This window comes from Falco rusticolus, chromosome 1, assembly GCF_015220075.1.
Source record: "Falco rusticolus isolate bFalRus1 chromosome 1, bFalRus1.pri, whole genome shotgun sequence".
In the NCBI taxonomy this organism is placed as follows: Eukaryota; Metazoa; Chordata; class Aves; order Falconiformes; family Falconidae; genus Falco; species Falco rusticolus.
The window spans coordinates 65499070-65518359 of NC_051187.1; the positions used below are offsets into that span (position 1 = coordinate 65499070).

Here is a 19290-nt window from a genome sequence, read left to right on the forward strand (position 1 = left end):
TGGAACAATTGAATTCTGTGACTGACTGCACTCAAATACTTACTGTTAGCTTCAAACCTCAAAACAAGTTAGACTGTCATTATAAGGATCAAAAATACCACCTAGTCATCTAAACTACTGTTTCTAAAAGGCACGCTGAAGACCTGTACCTTTGAAAAGAATCACACATTCATGCTAATTCTATATATCCACAAGCTTTTTCATCTAATCCACAGTGCTGAAAGCATTTTATGGAAAGTCACATCCCATTGTTTTCTCTCAACTGCATGATAGTCCAAAAACATTCAAGGGCAGAATAAAATCCATATTACATCAAATCAATCATAGCCAGTGAATACAGAGGAACTAATTTAAGACCTCATGGGAGTAATCAGATATCTTCACGATATCCAAATGTTACATTTTCCTTAACTAATATGGAGATGTTTTGCAATCTAAGGAAACTGAGAAGAGGACAATAAATAACCCCTTCCAAATTCTATTTCAATTATTATTTATTCCATAACCACAATGCACATGGTACTGCACAAACAAAATAAACACAATCGTTTCCCCATCTTGTCAAAAAGCTCACAATCAAACTCCAGACAAAGAACTAACTAACCTCAAACAAAATTGGCAAGAACCAGGTATTAGCTACATGAATTCACACAGCTATAGAACAGGTTACCTGCATCGCTCACTGTCTTCATAATAAAGGAAATCACTATTAGATTGCACTGAATCCAACTCCCTCCCCAAAAAAAGTGCCACATGAAGAACATCCTTTAGAGCAAAAATCAATTTATTCCATACATTTCTCAGAAAAAATCACTTTATTCTGGAAAGCAAAAAGCAGAAGTGAAGTGAAGCTGTATATTAAACACAGAAGAGGGTAGTAAAGTGTTCCAAAATCACTTGGTGCTGTTTTCCTTCTCCTTCAGTCCAACCTCAACTGACAAACGATACCTAATTAAGTTCCCTGCAGAAGATCTTTGAAGAAAGTTCATTTATTTGAGTTTTGACATTTGACACCTTTCTAAATTTTGTCACCTTTCTACAGCAGACACACTTGTCAAAATTCCAGCAACTAGTAAAATTGGATGAATCTAATCAAGTACTATCCCTTTCTAGTAGTATATCTGACAAAACAATTTTCAGAAATAAGGTACTTTAGTGAGAACAGCCACCCCAAGACTTCTTAAAACTGGTGTTACCATCACAAAGAGGCAAACCCACCCTGCCATTAGTGACACAGGGGACTACAGTGTAACATTGCATCACCAATGCTGAGTCTGCCCATTCTGCTTACTTACCAGAAACAGCAGCTATTGTGTGCACTCTGCTGCATTTCTGAGGAGTTATAGGGAACCGAGGGCACCAAACATCACCCTTCTCTAGCAACTGCATGGAGGTCTTTACAGGTCACCTACATTAACTACTGGGTATGACAGGAAAAAATAATTGAAGGAGTGAGATGGAAGAAGAACCAGAGTCTGTGAACAAGTATGACAGTAATATGATGGTTTATATAGGATCATTACCTCCATATTTTTTTTCTGTGTGGCTGGTTAACTTCTACTTATCAGATGCGTGCAGCCATTCAGACACCAATAAGAGATTCTAACCTTCCAAAACAAGTTTTGGAGAAGTCATCTTATGTAAACTAGTTTTAGCTAATGTCATGCTGTTTCTAGAAGCCATAACCCAAATTACAGTAGCTGCCTGTCATCAGAGCTGTGGTGTCCTTCCCATTGCTATTCCATACCATTCAGAAGTTCACTGCTTCTCTGGGCTACATTTTGAGAGGTTAGATCTTTCTTTGGGATTCTGTTAACTTTATGATATGTGAATGGAGGTACTCTTTATTTGTGAGGGCCTCTGTTATTAAGTTTAACCATACTAATATTCTACTCTAGTTTAATGTTTAGCTCTTTGTAGCATATATTGGGGATATATGTACGTATATACACAACCATCAAACATACATGGGAGTCTATGCAGTCTAGGACAGTCTTATTAGCCACAATAAAGCAAGCATAGATATGACAATTCTCGATGTATGACGCTGTTCCAGTAGCACCTCTCCCCTAGTTACATTCAATAAACACAAACCAAATACTAGCCATTAGACCATCAATTTTTTAGACTGTCACAACCTGTCTATCCTACTTTCTGTGGGGGTTCATGGTCAAGTGAGACTGATGGAACTAAAGGATATCCACATACAAAGGTGCTGTAAATCACATCTTGTCATTAAGAGATCTGAAACAACCACCTCACATGCAGAATGCTTTACTCAAGTTTATGGTGCATTTCTTCTCCAGCTGTGTAGAACAAGATGTTGTGAGCTAACAGCTCATCCTACAGTCAAGCACATGGAACACACTTCCCCACCCGTAGCCTACATGCATTCAGAAATCTCTCATTCCACAGATATACAATCCTGTGCAGGAACATGCAAAGACAATGACTGCATTTAGTGCATTTCTAAGTGATCTTCCTCTTGGAGTATGTCCACTCAGATAAATTATAATTCTGACATCAGGCAAGAGAATATTGCAGATCTTGGATGACTGTCAGCAATGACTAAACTTAGGAATCCCAGAGGCCACTTTTACTACTAACCTTTATAACTCTCACTGGATTTGCAGTGGCAGATCACTTATACAAATGCTTTTTCCCAGCAGAGGAGGAGGACACGTTTGTCATTTTCTGAAAGCTCAACTCCGAAAGCTTCCAACAGCCCTGTCACTTGACTTACCAATACTAAATTGTTTAGCTACTAAACCAGTGGAATGAGGATGATTCTTACCCCAACTGGACAATGCACAGAAAGTTGAAGAATCAACAAGACAGGATCACAATTGTATTGTGACACTGAGGGATCAAAAGCAGTGTGATAAATGACAAAGATGCCATGAAGGTAGCTGCTTTCAGATACATGAAAACTTTTAGATACAGAAACACGACTCCAAGTATTTTTATATACTTTTTAATAATTTCAGCAGCATATAAAATAATTTTTAATATCTTAGTATGTAAAAATCTAATGTGAATACATTAAGTTGTGCTTTAAAGTCACAAATATGCATACAAATATCACTGCAAACTGTTTTCTACATCTTTGTCTATATGGTATTAATAGATCACAAATTGCCTGGGAAGTACCAGAGGAAACAAGGGAATAGAAATGGCAGAAAATTACTTATTCTAGTGTCAAAAGTTAACAATAAGTCAAGGACAGGACCAGTAGCCTACAATGCATGCTATATTTTATGTTAATGCTCTACCTAATATTGTCTACATAGAAAAAAATTCCTTAAAGGGTTCTACCATGAAGTATGTCATCCAATGAGCTGGGGAGAATGCTGGTTAAAAACAGGACAGCAGGCAAGCTATGCTTTGTTGTGTTGGTTTGGGGGTTTTTTTGTGTGTCATATGATACTCTCTATCACGATCAACAGATGCCAAAATACCTATAAGAACCAATGCAGTTGAAGGTGATCAAAAAAGTATATGAGTAAAGCTGAGAGAACTTTATGATCTTATAATGTCTATGACAACTTAAGGTTGTTGAGATTTAGCTTAAGCTCTTTTTTGATCATTTGCAGTCTTCCCCCTTTGCTTGCCTCTGTCTTAAACAAAAGTCCACTGCAAAAATGAACAAAAATCTGCCATGGCACAAACAGAGGAACTGAATCTTCACAGCAACTTTCTGTTTTTGCAATGAATGCATGTCACAACTTTTCTCAGTTACTCTGTAGGGTGTGCAAGCTGAAAGGTAGAAGCAATTTTGTTTGGTTTTGTTGTTGTTGTTGCATTTTCAAGGAAGCTAAAGACCACACTGACTTAAATTGATGTATGTTGGTTCCCCCCCCCCCCCCCCCCCAGTTGCAGAGTTAATCTGTCCCATTTCTGGACCCTACACTTGTAAAATTTAAGTTTCACATTTTTTCACTTTAAGATACATGTGGGTTTTGCAATTACCTCCACCTAAAGGAATTCTAAGCTACTGGATTCTTGTATCCAACATACTTACCCAGGAGGTCTGTCTGGTTTTAGTCACTGTAACAGCCATCTGCAACCACTGATTAACAAACAGAAGCCTCTTCCTTCAAAATACATTGTTGCCAAACCACTTCAAAAGTGAAAAAAGTTTTAAAACAGTTTTAAATTATTATTCTCCTTTTATCTCACCTGTCTTTATACTCACTGCCAGTTATTATGCCAACATATTCATATAGAACATATCCCCATAAAGCAGCTAATAAACAACATTAATAACTTAACACATTGATTCCAAATTCACTGCCATCCTTAAGTACCTTGTTAACTAGAACATTCATCTTAGAAAAAATTAGAATTATATACAAACAGGTTGAAAATACACAAAACACATGAATTTATTAAGTTGAAACTGATTTTGACTTAATCCATAAGTATATACAAAGCTATAAGTAGCTACATATTCATGCATCTTATCAAGCACTTTTTTACGGAGGTCAAGAACATTGGTCAGATCATTTATGTGTGCACACACTAGCCAACATACCGAACTCTGGGATCAAAACTTCACTGCCCTAAAACTTCCCAAAATGCCAGTCTTCATCTAAGTCTGAAGAATCAAAAGTTGCCTTTTAGTAACATTGGTTAGACAGAAGATCACTCCATGCATGGATAATTTTCATCACAACACGTGACAAAAAACTATAAATGTATGTCATTCATACAAAGAGTCACTGCACCTTTCACAAGGTATCATTATGGCTACTCATGTCTCTGTGGGGTTGTTTTATTCCTGCCCCAACTAATGTCAGAACCCAGAGGGATTTAGAAACATTGTGTGGCCAGTGATAGGGTCAAATGGAATCAACTGCAGCAATGGACATCTGCTTATAGGAGTAGGGCAGGCACCATGTCTTTTGCTGTCTGACTATATACTGTATTATAGATGTCAATGAAAAAATGTTCAGTTTTCATATAGGCCTTATACCTATTTTTACTGTCAATCTTAATATTTTAATGCCATTAGGTAACACAAACCAGAACTCAAAACATTTTCCTCACTGTGTAATCCAAATTCTAATCAAGATCCACTGTGTATTGAATCTGCAGCGTCTACATGAACTTTTGATAGAATTTGCTTTGTCTTTATAGCATAAACAAAATACCATCAGCTTGTTTCAATATATACAAGTTCTGTATGCTGTGATCCCTTGTCTTACATTCCCCACCTCTGAAACATCTGAATGCCTCAACGTATTTGTTTTGGTTTTCATTAGGAACAATACAAAGAGAAATGTGTTTGAAAGCTTTTAAATAAATACATGTTGGGTATTAACATACTTGAAGTAGAAGGCAGGCTTGCAGGAGTTCCTTTCAAAGCTTGGGCCAAACTTCAGGAAACTTCTATCCCTTACACAGGTATGTTACTTTTGCTAGAATGATGTGTTGAGCACCAGCACAACAATCAGCAGAAACTACACTCACTGCCAGAACCAAGTGCTGTGGTATCTCCCACTCCCCCCAAACTAATTCAGTTCAGAGCAATTAGTGGAGTTCACCCAGATGCAAGATTTCCATCAGATCCACAACTCTATCATCCAAACGGTATCACAAATCTCAAGTGATAATCGATATTTTAAAATGAAAGATTTTGTTCTGCAGCTTCAGATAAGTTAATTTTAAATAATATTTTATTAGGCTAGCTTCCTCCAGCTGCCAGTAGCATTACCCGTTGGATGACATACACTTCAAACGCATTTCTATATTTAAACATGCAAGTTGGCAGAAGGGAAGAATCTTAGGTTTCCTAAACCTGCTTTACAAGAGTTAGGGACCTGCACCCACTTCATGCTCTCCACTAAAGCACGAATTCCCCAGCTTCTCACAACGCACCCAAGAACGGAGGTTGCGCGACCGTGCACTTCGATTCAGCAAAAACCTCCAGGTGAAGTCAGTGCCGGAGCGAGCTTGTGGGAAACCCTGGGAGGGCAGTTTCACCCATCCACGCCTCCAAACCTTTACAACAGCAGCAGCAGCAGCCGCCGCCGCTACCCCGGGACCAGCAAACGCGGTCCCGCACCTCTCGCCCGCAGCCCTCAGGTGCCCCCTTGCCTTGTGCCCCGCACCCCCGTGCGGCCCCTGCCCGGCCGCGGCAGCCGAGCGCTGGCGGGGATGGCGGCGGCGAACAGCCGGCGCCGCTTCCCCCGCGGCGCAGCTTAAGAGGCAGCAGAAGAGCCCTCGGCCTCCCTCCCCGCGCAAGCAGCCCGGCACTAAGAGTAGCTCCTCGGAGCCGGGGGGCTGAGCCCCTTCCAACCGCGCATCGGGACCCCTCGCCCGGCTCGGACGCGGAGGGAGCGGGATCCCTCGCTCCCACGCCCCAGCCAGGCGAGCGGTCCCGGCGGCGGCTCTTCCCCCAACCCCTCGCCCACCCGGTCCCGAGGAGGGGCAAGGCGGGAGAAGGGCGGCACTTACGGGGCCCGGGCACGGCTCCCTGCGGCGGCGCCAGGTCGGGGTGCGCGGAGGCGCAGTGGCAGCGGCGGGTCTCGCAGCGGCGCAGCCGGGGCGCTCCTCCCCTCAGGAAGCCCCCGTGCCCGGCCTTCCCACACGTGCGGGGCCGGCAAACCCCACCCCGCCGCGCCGACCCCCTCCCCGCCCTCCCTCCCTCCCTCCCCCCTCCCCTCCCCTCCCCTCCCCCCCGGAGCCGGGCCACCCCCGGCTGAGCGGCGCGGCGGCGCAGCGGGGAGATGGGGCTCTTCCCCGGGGCGTCGGGCCGTGTCACTCGCCGCGTCCCTCGGGGAAGGGAGGCCGGGCAGCCCCAACTCCGCCACTGGGGCTTAGTGCCACCCTCAGCGCCGTTACAGACACCCCCCCGGCCGTTACAGAGCCCCTAACACCTAACGGTCGAGGAGCGACCGTTACACCCCACCCGCGAGCCTCACCTGTTTCTCACTACTGACAATCACTGGCATTTTCTAACCTAGTCTCGTCCTGAGCGCCTTGCAGCTCTGCATGTGAACAGCACCTGCGGGGGGGTCGCGATCCGCCCTCAGAAACAATTTCCCACACAGTTTTACGCGGGCGAGTGTGTGGGTGGCTGCAGCCCCGGCCCTGCGTGAGGTGACAGGAACGGCTGCTCCAGGGCCGGCGGCCTTCGCACCGCCCTGTGCTGCCTGCCGGGTGTGTTTTTCCAGGGCAGCTTTCCGAAGCGTGCAGTGGGGTGGCACGTCAGGTGCTGCTGCTCCACGTGTGTTGTGGCAAAGCTCCAGGGGGAAGGTGCGAAGGAAGGGGAAAGAGCTGCTGTGGCTGTCCTAGCAGACAACGCTTCCGAGGTTTTGGGGTACATCGTAGGCAAAATTTGGCTGAGAGCAGCAAAAAGTGACACAGGATGGGACACAGCACCAGCCCATCACATGCATCATGCTACTTCTTTTCATTCCAGTGCTGTCAATCAGCTTCATAAACTGCCTCTTCCTACGAGCCTTGTCATGTTTGAGACGCCTGGGTCTTGGCAGCTCCATGTGTCCACAGGTTGGAGAGTTTTTGTGCCTCCCTCTCCTTCAGCCTAAATAATTCAAATTGTTCCCTTGGGCCAGATATCTTTAAAAAACTCACTTTAAGGCTAAGAATAGTCTTAGGCTAAGAATAGCAAATGCTAAGAATAATTAACATTAAGAATAGCCAGAATAAATCTTACGATCATAGTCTCTTTCTCCCTGCATATATTCTACTTACATAAGCCCTTTCCTTTCAACACTGTAATTGAAATGCATCAAATCATTGGGAATACCTTTAAAAACTTTGGCTGTGGATCTGCTAGTCTCTTTTCTGTGATACTCTGTCACCATATGTGGCGTGTATGTGCATATGTACACGCATATGTACATTATATATACATATACATGTATCCCTACTGTAGGCTTTAAGAAAACTGAGGTTGTTCCATGAACACCAGAACTAACAATACAGCTGACTTGTGAAAAAATGTCTTCATTGTCTTTAAGTTTTTGTGTGACATCTTTAAACTTAACCCTTTTGCTTCAGTCACAACTTTCCAACAATTTTTTTAATCATGATACCCAAACCTTGTGCTATCGGTGAATCCCGTATAACTAACATTTCACTACTGGGGTAAACTCTTATGTAAATTTCTATGAACAGGCCTTCAGATTTGCTTCAGATAATATTTAAACAAGACCAGTAATTACATACCGTCACCAGCTATCCTCCGTTCAAGCCAGTTACTTAGCTTATGTTTCACAAAAAATAACGCTAATATATTTCCATGAAGATTTTATACCAGTCCTACAGTGCTTCTACTCTCTTCACATCCATGATTTCTTGAAGAGACTAATGCCATGTTCTGTCAAGGATGCAGGCAAAGCCAGTGAAGGTCTAGACCATTTTCAGCACCCCTAGATCTCTATTGTTCTTTTGGAGAGGACTTACACATTGAATATATTCCCTTCTGATTAATTTTTCGGATCTAAATGTCATTTACTCTTCAGGAAAAGAGTTGTCTGTCTTAAATATAGCTCTTTCCATGATGAATAACAATGTTCCTTACAGTTAAAAATTTAAACTTAATAATGTAGGTTTCAACTATTAGACCAAGGGACTTCCCTTCTGTGAAGATTCCAGCTGAAGCAGTCATGTGTATGTGCGTCTCTTCCGCTGTCAATACTGCCTGTAAAGTGTGAAATTAAATATTTACATCCAATATTAATGGGGTTTTGAAATGCCACTACCTAAAGCAGGAGAAATGGCCAGATATTATCTTAGCCCTAATTATACTACATTGCTCTTTTAACAATTGAAATGTCTCCCTGCTCTATCAGTCACTGTGGTGGCGGTGAAATGTTGACAGATCCATAACTTCTTTTATAAAAAGCAGTAGAATGTCACCAGCCTCAGCAAGCATGTTTCTGGGAGGTCTGGTAGTCCTGCACAGACACAGCTTTCCTTTCTTTTAGCGGAAAGTCCTTTCGTGCTGACTGTGCAGCCATGGTAAAGTGCCTGCTTTGGGAACCGTTCCCATTTTGGGGGGCTCAAACTCAGGTTGTCAGCCTTCAATTTATCGCTGACCACTTGTAAATGTCTCAGTTCTGATTCAAATGTTTAGTATGTACTGATGTATCACATAATTAAAGCAAATAGTAGTTATTCCAGTCTGTTAGTTTTGCAGCCTCACCGGGAATGCATGTATCCTACAGTCAAACATGCAACTGCAGCTCACAAACATACAGTCTAACTTGAAACCAACTAGATCAGAAACTAGCAGAGTCATTGAACTCAGTGCTGACAACAAACATGCCCAAGAATTTTTTGTTTGTTTACCAAAGCTTCCTGGCCATGTTTGGAGTTAGCAATGAACTCTGTACTCCATGACTACAGGTAAACAGACAACAAGCAGTCCAGGTGAATGAGATCCCTGCTGCCATCACTACACTTCAGATACTGCCTGGGATGCCGTATGGAAATACTTGAAAGTACCTTTATTCTCCTTGTTGAGACTAGGACATTGTATCTCTTCTTTCAAATGTAGATCAAATTCCATCACTAACCTGCCTAGGTTTTGGCCCTTCTCCTTCTACCAGGAAACTTTCAGAACTGCAAATCTGGAACTATAACTATCTGAAATCTATAGATACTGTGATTCAGCCCTCATGCTGTGGGTTTCTTATGCCATATGATCATGCAGAGTGCTAATGTGACAAAAGAAGACCAGAAACATGTTTGGGGAGTGACTGCTTAGATCAGGGGTCCTCAAACTTTTTAATCAGGGGGCCGGCACGCGGATGCAGTGGCAGGCAGTCATCTGCGGCTGCTTGGTTTCCCCCCCCCCAGCCCCCAGTGGGGGGGTGTGTGTGTCTCTAAATACCAGGGGCCGGATTGAGGACCCTGGGGGGCCCTATCAGGCCTGCAGGCTGTAGTTTGAGGACCCCTGGTTTAGTGACTTTGCACTACAGAAGTGGACTTAACAGCTCAGAAGAATGAACAATTCTCTGTTTACCTGCAGAAAAATGAATCATGGACCATTCTTTTAAACACTTGTGTTCACATGTGGTGATACTACTTTTACTTTTAAATTCTCGGTAGAAATTCTCATCTTTCCTTTTCTGGACATTTCAGGTATTGTAGGGGGTGTCATCAGCCTGTTAAGAAAGAGCTACATCATTAATGTAAGCAGTACAGCAAAGATTTTTTTCATGATGCACATCAATTATTCAGAGAAATTATGTTACTAATGGGAAGCCTATTCAATCAAAACACTGACAATCAGAAAGTTATTTGCTCTTGCCCTTGCCATGTGTGCAGGGCAACAATTTTGACTAAATGATGTAATCTGTATTAATAAATGATGTGTGTGATGCATAAAATCATCTGAATACTATTGAAGGGTACTTTCAGAGTAACAGGATTTGTAAATATGAGAGTTGAACTAAGTCCTCTACATGATTATACTACATTACATGTCAGAAATCAGATGCTAAAATAATTAAGCACAACAGAATAAGTAAGTCTCGCCAAATCTGTGATACAAAGTTAGTTTTGTGAAGTTTCCAGTTGCCCTGCTTATTATTGTTGCACTGTATGTGCTGTTACTGCACAAATACAAAATGACTATTTCCCACCCCATTCTTTAGCTGATAATAGCAATGACTGTTTTATGACGTGTACAAAACAGAGGTAAAAAAATGATGGCTTATGCTCTTTTTTCCCTGCACTCTTTAATCTTCTATGTAAGTGATGTAATAGAAGTGTAAGACTGGGTTCTTACTGTGTAAATAGTAAATTACAGTCTTTTCCCCCATTAACATAAAATTTTCACCTTGTTTTTTTGAATTGTTTCTATTCTGAATATTGGTAGTCCTGTGGGATGTATTGACAGGATGAAATGTTGAAGAGGTAAATATTAACATACTTATTGAATACATGTAGTAAACAAAGTCTTGAAGTTTAAACGTGTAATTTTCCATTTAAACACATAAAGTAGCCCTATTTTCCTAGTTTTCAGACTTAGTGGGTCAGTCTGCTATTAAATGGTTTTCATCAAATCAAATACCTAGATAGAAGTATGAAAACATAATGGCCAGACAGTGAGAATGAATAGGGTGATCACCTATGTCCATGGTGGTACAAGAAATGAACCTGGAGGAGAAATCCATCATATAGTAGAGGCAGTATGTATAGAGATATCTATCTATTTTCCTCTGAATTTCAGACTGCTCTGTAGATTTTTCTGAGATTTTGAGAGTTGTGCCATATTAACAGGTAGTACCAAAGCCTCTACATTTCTACAGTCTCATCGTAAGTATTAAAATGATTTCTGCAACACCTTGAGTCTAAGTTTGGGATCAAATCTCCTCTTGCATTTTAAAGAAAAACCTGGAAAACTTATCTTGATCTAAGTGAGGCTCAGAAAACAAGGTTCTGAAGTTAAATTGACATAAAATTTAACACTGAAAAACCTGATGACTTTTAAACAACTATCCCGATGTTTGGAGTCTGACATGCATTTAGATCCAGCTCACAATGCTGATTGTGACCAATGTGTGTAGTCGAATATAGGATATTAGCCCAGACATTAAAGTCATTAATACATTACACAAAAAGGCTCAAAAAAAGCAGAGAGGCAGGGTGGCAAAGAGGAAAAAGAAATGGAAAAAAAAAATTTCTCTAACTGACCCAATATTCCTAACGAAGGTATCACACCTCATAAAGTTCTTTTATGGGTACTTAGCTATGGGGGTAGGTACATTAATTCTTTTAATAAAGTTTTCAGGGAAATTTTATCTGAAAGTACTTAGTGGTGCCTTTAATGTCCTACTGAGCTGTGCTGGCTGGCAATTTTGGGGGAGGAGGCTAGAACCTTCTCCGCCTAGTTCAAGGCAATGTTATTCATAGTCAGTGATTCAGTGAGGAATGCAAATGCCATAAAAATGAAAGCGTTCTTCCTTGCAAACAGGTTAATACCCATCAGGTCATGACAGAATTACTTGGCAGAACAGAAGCTTCACGTTTCGGCTGCCTGGAATACATTTACCCACTAGATAAATAAGGGCTTTTATTATGCAGGACAGATTGTCCTTTAAACTTTTCAAATACAAACACAGAGGGGAAAAAAGTTTGCAATGGAAAAAAAAAAAGCCAAGTATTTTTAATCTCTGTTAATAAATAAAACCCGCTGTATTTTATTAGACTGAACAACAACAAAAGAACATTTAAGTTAATCACAGAAAAGCAGTGTATCTGTAAATAATTCATTACCCATTTGCAGGGAAAAAAGGCATGAAGATTTAAAAGTATATTTACATGAACACTTGGTGACAATTTTCATTCTTTCCAACAGTTTGGGGGTTTATTTTCTTTAGAGGTCTTGGCTATGTAAAGTCAGAAATGAATTATTGCTTTTCCATAACAGTAGGAAAAAAAATTCTGGCAGGACTTGATCTTCAGCTGCGTAAAGCAGGCCTGCCATTTGAGATTTCAAGGGGGTGTACCAAGGGGAGTGTAATGGGGAGTGGCAGGAGAGCTGCAATCATCTTCTGTTTTCCAGTGAACAGCGCTGAGGTAACCAAGTACATCTAGCAACCTATGGCAAGCCTCAGCTGTTGAGCAACAAAGACCATGTCAATGAAACTTCTAAAAGTAGAAGGCACCTATGCCAAGAAAGTTGCCCAGCCTCATCAGCAAAGAAAATATACTTTTTGTTACAGTTATTGGCAAATTGCTTACATATTAACTACTGCTTTACAGTTTCTTGTACAGAGAGGCTGTTCACAGGCTTAGTATATTCTCATCAGGGATCAGAATTTGCTTAAGTGCTTAAGGTTTGATTAGCCATAATGAATCACATGAGTTGCCTCAGTAAGATACTTCAGGTGACTTGCTGAAGCTGAACCAGGCAACACAAGTTTTGGCACATTTAAAGAATGAAATATGCCTTATGGGATTGTGAGGTTCGCTTCTTTTCATCTCTTCTACTTTTCCACATGAGCTGTGCATCAGATTGACACCTTAATTTGTCTGAAAGAAGTGGAGGAGGTAATCCCTTAAATTAGGATAGTGGTGTGATTTTCATTTTTGGGTCTCTCTAAGACATGAAATAGGTGCAAGTTTTGCAGTCTGATCTGTGTAGAGGGGCCTGTTGAATTCAAAAATTGTATGCATCTTTTATGTGTATATGCATTCTCAATGGAGTTCTGCACAAAAGTATCATCTGTCAACGGGGCTTGGTCTGGTATGGGGAGCAGCAAAAAGGGAACAATGACATGTTCCAGCAGAAGTGAAATGCTAAGGCTTAAACTGGAACTCTTCTAAATATGGCCCTGCAAAAGTAACGCTGTGGGGTACCGTTGTCGTTATCAGTTCTGCAAGCTCAGAATAGCTTCTGAACCACAAACTTTTCTTCTTTCTAAGCACCAACAGAGCTCATGGACTGTGCAGCTTTAATGTCCTCAAGACTGTCTTGAAGAGTTCCGTTTCAAGGGGGAGAAAGTATCTTGCCTGCCATTTATAAAAAATCTCAGACACCAGATGCAGATGCTGTCTCACTGAGCTTCTGGGATTCCTGAAAAAAAGTTTGAACTTGAGAACAAACCTCTATGTAAAGATACCCAGGTTATCTTTTAACAAACAAGTCTTTGATTCTGGTAACTATTCATGTAGAGCTTTGTGTCACTGTTGTTAGATTTTTCCTGACATGCAGACTTGGATCTCTTGAAGTTTGATCAGGCTTTTGCGTACTACGTGCCAATCATGCAGGGTAGACACATGTGAGAAACATGAGCTGCTCGACACACTTCAGTCAGATAGTGTTAATGTCAAAAGCAATGCTACATCAATGGCATTGGTCTTAATTAATTAGCAGTCTATTACATTGACTTTCACCATCCGTACTAGTTTTAGCTCTGCAGTTTTACACTGTATCCTAGAGCTTCTACCTACCAGAACCTCCAGCTTTCCTAAATCAGTTCCTGTGATTCAGTATGTTTCTGTCACTCGGAGAACTGAACGAAGTTTTTTACAAAATCACTTTTCAGACTAAAGCAATACTTTTAATCGGCTTTCCCAGGAAGATTCCACTGACCTTTGGGTTGCTGTGTAGTCCCACACACAGCTATTCTTCCCCTTCTCTGTGGCCAAAGATGTGAGAAGAACTTCCCACAGGAAAAGGGTGGGAGAGAGCAGCCAGATGTGGAAGACTTAAACAGCCCTTCTGCCCTTGGAAAAGGAGTATAAATATACACTGACACATTTTTAAGTTCAGCTCTGCCTATCATGGTAGAAAGGAAGTTGTCTGAATCATTCAGTCCCGGTTATACCACTGGGGAAACCATAATGTTAGCATGCTCTGCTCCATCTCTGCATGACAACAGCATTCATTAATTACTGAAACATTCCCCAAGGAAAATGATGTTTACAACTGGGCTTGTAATTGACTACAGAGATGCTACAGATTCTATGACTAGGTACATCATACATGTCTTTGCTCATCTGTTTCCATGTGTATATATATAAGTATACATTATATGTATACGTACTCTGAAGTTAATGAAAATAACTTCTTTGCAGCTACTTTTTGACGAGGCAAAGCTAAATTTTTAAGTGGTAAGGACGACATGAACATGTTTTGGATATTGCATATAATTTCTCTTCATATTTTATAACATTTGCTCTTTTGAAGTTGTTTCTTCAAAGAAAAATACCACCTAGATAACTTCCTACAACTGCCACTGGATTTTGCTTGTGACCTTTTTGATTACTTCCTCTTCTGAACAATGTAATAGCAGGCACCAACATAATGGTTGAACTGTTCCACTTCTGCAGTTACTATTCATCAGTATGAGATTAAGTGATGAAAATCCTGCAAAATTCTTTGAACCCATCAGAGGAAAACTGGAGGATATTATTAATATGATGGATTTGTGTGCACCACCTTTCTTCACACTGCCATTCATTTTCTTGAGTAACAAGTATGATTCATACACTGTTATTCTTTTCTTCCTTTGATACCTAAAATGTGAGCTTAACTGAGCAACAGGTGATGGAAGACTTTGTTTTTCTCATGGCATCAATACTTGCACTTTATCCCCTTTAACGACCCACATGTGTAACTATTGTCCTTCAGGATGAGGGGAGCTAATGTCATTCTTTATGCTGAGGGACATCTGTCTTTAATCAATACTTAGTAAATTCATTAATCAATATGAGAGACTGCTGAGAAACGGAAGGAGCTGTATCTTCTCCTAGGCTTAAATCTGATAACTCTGGTGAACTCCTAAGGTTCTACTGGCCTCTGGAACAGATACAAGACCTGAGAGACTAGGGAGAACTTGGAGTGCTTCTTTTGACCTAATAAGCTTATTTGAGGGAAAGGTTTTGCTGGATGCAAACTGTGATTGGAAGTGGAAGAAGCTCATTTGAGTTCAGAGTTGAAAGCACTGAAAAGGTAGAGGACGTGATTCTGGTAGTGTTACAAGATTTGTTTTGTCACTTACGTTGTACTAATGTTAAAGGTAATGTGTCCAGTGATTCAAATAGCAGAGGGAAAAGCTTAATTTGGAACATTTCCTATCTACAGTAGTACAAACAGATGCACATTCTTTAATGATGCGTTTTCACATTTGTAAAGACCTCTGTAGAACTCGGGGGAAGAATGTGTCCCTCAGAGCTGATTCATGACTGTAGACACTTATGCAGAAGGAATAAACACTCCACATGAGAGAAAGCACTGAATCTTGGCTTGAAATGCAAATATGGAAAAACCTCCTCAGCACTGCGGTCACAAAAGCTGAGTTTGTTAACTTTCTCAACACTGACTTTCTAATCTTCCAAATTAAGTTTGCTTGGTTCAGTACATAAATTAGTTACAATAGTTCATATTCTTACATGTAGTAATCAAATCACTGTTTTGGCCCCTTTAATTGGTTAGTGGACTATACTTGCACACAAAAATACATGTATATTTGCATTATACATTTGTGTATATCTAAGCTTACATTATAATTTCTTATTCTTTGGCTGATCTTTAAATTTATGAAAATGCTAATGCACAACATAGTAAGCATACTAAATATGTGGAAACTGCAAAGAGAAATCTAGTCAAAGAGCTGTCAGCTGTCACAGGAAGATTGCCCTCATCAAATGTTGCCATGTGATGTATATATACCATACTGCAATCTGCAGTGTAAGTACTCCCAAAAGAGTTTCTATCCTGGCAAACTGCTGGCTGATGGGAGATATGATTATAGCATATATTTCAAAGGATAAGTTTCAGGGAGAGACACAAACTGTTTAGATTGGCAAAAGATGCTGGCACAAGAAGCCCATGAATACATTTTGGCTGGGACATATGAGTCAGTATCTAATTCTTTGTAGGAGTGGTGTGGAGGGGGGAAATAAAGTGAATGGTCCTAAAATGGAGCTAGCTGAATTTATGAAGAAGATCATATAATGGAATGGTTCACAATAGCCAGGGACTAAACATGATGATTCAGAAGGTCCCCTTTAGTCCTTTGTCTTTCTGAAAGGGTGAATACATTTTTAATTACTGAAGTAGTTTTGGAGAGCACTGTCTATGTTTGTAACATAGCCTGGGAAACATTAGGTCTGAGCACAAGGATTTAGAGACAATTCATATTTTTATTTTTTATGTATGCTTTTTATAAGAATGAGGACACATGGATTGGATTTTATTTCCTAATAGAAAGAGTGCAAGAAAAAAGCATTGTGTTAGTACTACCCAAAGAAGCAAGACATCCAACACAGAACAGAACAGAACTAGTTATAACAACACTATAACTATTGGGATTAGCAGCTTGGCTCTAAATGCTATTTAAGACACAGAACTTAGCTTCCTTGCAAATGACTGTTGGACACTGGCTGTACTGGTCTAAAGGTAGTTCTTTGCAGTGTGATTTGGTTCATCACTGCTCACTGTTAGAACTAACATAGAGCATGACCTATAAATCCTGGTATTGAAGGCCTTCCAGTCCCAAACTTTGTAGAATCAAGTTTGCTTAAAAATAGCAGATTTCTAGAGCTAAAGCTAACAGCAATAGCTAAGGTGCAGTTCGTAGTCACGCAGCTGTTGCAGTATCCCTAGTAAATGTCTGCAGATCTGCAGGCCAGAAAAGGTACAACTCTTTCCCTTAACTTTGCAGCTTTCACAAAACTGAGAAACTGTGTTGAAGATAGACACTTCAGGCTGCATGATGTAACACAACAACTCCCTGCAACCAGATTCATATAAGCAGCTTTTCAGTCAGCAGAGCCACAGACCTACCCTTCTGGAAGGGTATTTCAGAACCTCACTGCTCTCATGTTTGGAGATATTCCCGTTTCATCCTCAGATATTCCAACGCTAGTTGAAATAAAATTCCCCCCTCCCTTTCCTCCTCAAATATGTTTGCAGGGAGCAATCATATCCTCTCTCCACTTTCATTTTGCCAGGCTCAATAAGCGAAAAGCTTTCAGTGTTCTCTTGAGTGGCACGTTCTTCATATCCCTGATTAAGCTAGTGGTCTTTTCTTACACCCATTCAAGGTTGGTTCCTATTTCTCGAATATGGATGGACAAATTGTAGACCATTTCATCTAGGTCACCAAGGCCTACTACAGGGCTCTAATACTTCATATATTTTTACATGGAATTCAAACCAGGATTATGTTGGCTTTTTTGTGTCTGAACTACAGTTTCAAGAAGTTGATTTAATTATTTTACACGCAATTTCATATTTGCAGAAAAATTCTCATCTATTATAAACTGCTGGCTCATGGAAGTATGAACAATGGAAGGTGATTATACCTTTGTCTTTTTTTCAAGCATCAGGAGCTTAAGACAAGGGGATAACTGAAGCCTAGATTCAGACAAGATTGCTTAAAAGGAGAAATTGTGAGTCTGTGCTAAAATTATGGAAGAAGAATTCAAACCATTAATACTGAACCTTCAATATGACAGAACTTCAGAAATTTGGTAGGAAAACATCACAGAAAGCCTGAGTAGTGGCAAGTGAAAAAGAAACAGCATTTCATAGTGGAGTCATTAAGTTTTAACTCTGGCACCACCAAAGTGAAAGGGAAACTAGCTGCAGCAGAGAGAATGATAGTATATTGGTTGGTTTAGAAAAGTAACTTTGTTCAGGAAGAGACATCTTGGATTGCTCTGAGGAATGTTATCGGAGTCAAAAGAGTGCTCAGCCCTGGTGAAGGAGCGGCAGGAAATACAGACAGTGATGTGATCGATATCTACACATCCCTGATGCTACCCGAAGTAGGGACTGGTTAGTTTTGGAATCCTTAAGGTTGTGCTTATCCACTTTAAGTGCCACTAAATAGTTGAACTGTAAATCCTGAATCCTCCAGGACTGTAGCTCTGGGAAAAGGTGAACTTCAAGTAATGGAGAGTCTGAAAAGTCACTGGTCCTATGAAGACTAGTAGTGTCAGAAACGGACTGTAAGAAAAAAAGCCCACACCCAGGAAATGTGTGAGAGTATGGGGAGAGGAGGGAACAAATGAAAAAAAATAAAATAAGATGGCATCTGACTGAGCCAGTGGAATCTGTGAATGCCAATGGGACTCAGATGCAGAAACATGATGAGCATCCAGCCAAATGCCATCAGGGTTTTATGGCAACCAGCAGTGTTTAAGAAATAAGCTAAGATGCTATCAGAGTTTATTAACATTCATAGAAATTGCCACAAGTGTGCTGTTTTGCAGGAGAGTAACATTGATAGCCATGTATTAAAAAGTCATAAAACAGGATTTCTTCATGGTCCTCTTAGAACACAAAGAATGATTCTGCTTCAGACTGTACATTTTTAACCTTGGACATCCAACGTGATGCTTCTGTATTCCTGCTGTTATTCCACAGTGACAGAATTTCAGGAGGTTCAATGGTAAAGGAGATGTTTTTGTGGCCATATTTCTTCTAGTAACTTCTTGCCAAATAGCATGAAGCTAGATTTTGAACCCTCCTAGGTTCAGGAAGGTACTGAACAGGTAAACTACAAACACTTACTCTTAATGGTAGCCAGCAACCTGTCCCATACCAAACTATAACTTCTAACACTGAAATGCATAAATTTTAATTTGACTATTCTCTGTCAGTGAAAAGGAGGCATTATGTCAGCACCAAAAATATTTACGTCCAAGAATTTGGCAAAATTTCCTTGCCATGTGCCAGCTGTTCATGGACATCACTAAATCATCACTTTCTTCTCTTGTGACACCTGGGTAACAGCCAACTCTATGAGCATAAATTTGCAGTAAGCCTAAGTTCACAGTGGCTGATGAACTACC

General features: G+C 40.6%; 1 protein-coding gene across 5 annotated transcripts in view; it reads right to left on the bottom strand.

Annotated features, from left to right (window-relative positions):
• SLC7A2 (solute carrier family 7 member 2) overlaps positions 1 to 7149 on the bottom strand; it is a 58791-nt gene extending 51642 nt beyond the window's left edge. The window contains exons 1-2 of one of the 5 annotated variants that reach the window (XM_037382177.1): positions 6460 to 6566; positions 4022 to 4120 (exon numbers count right to left, since the gene is read on the bottom strand). In XM_037382177.1, the coding sequence (XP_037238074.1) occupies positions 4022 to 4060 (39 nt within the window). In that variant the 5' untranslated portion in view covers positions 4061 to 4120; positions 6460 to 6566. Of the gene's footprint in view, positions 1 to 4021; positions 4121 to 6459; positions 6569 to 6926 lie in introns of those variants that run through there. The other 4 variants (XM_037382186.1, XM_037382221.1, XM_037382195.1 and 1 more) reach the window with 4 other exon arrangements.
• Positions 7150 to 19290: the final 12141 nt, after the last annotated feature.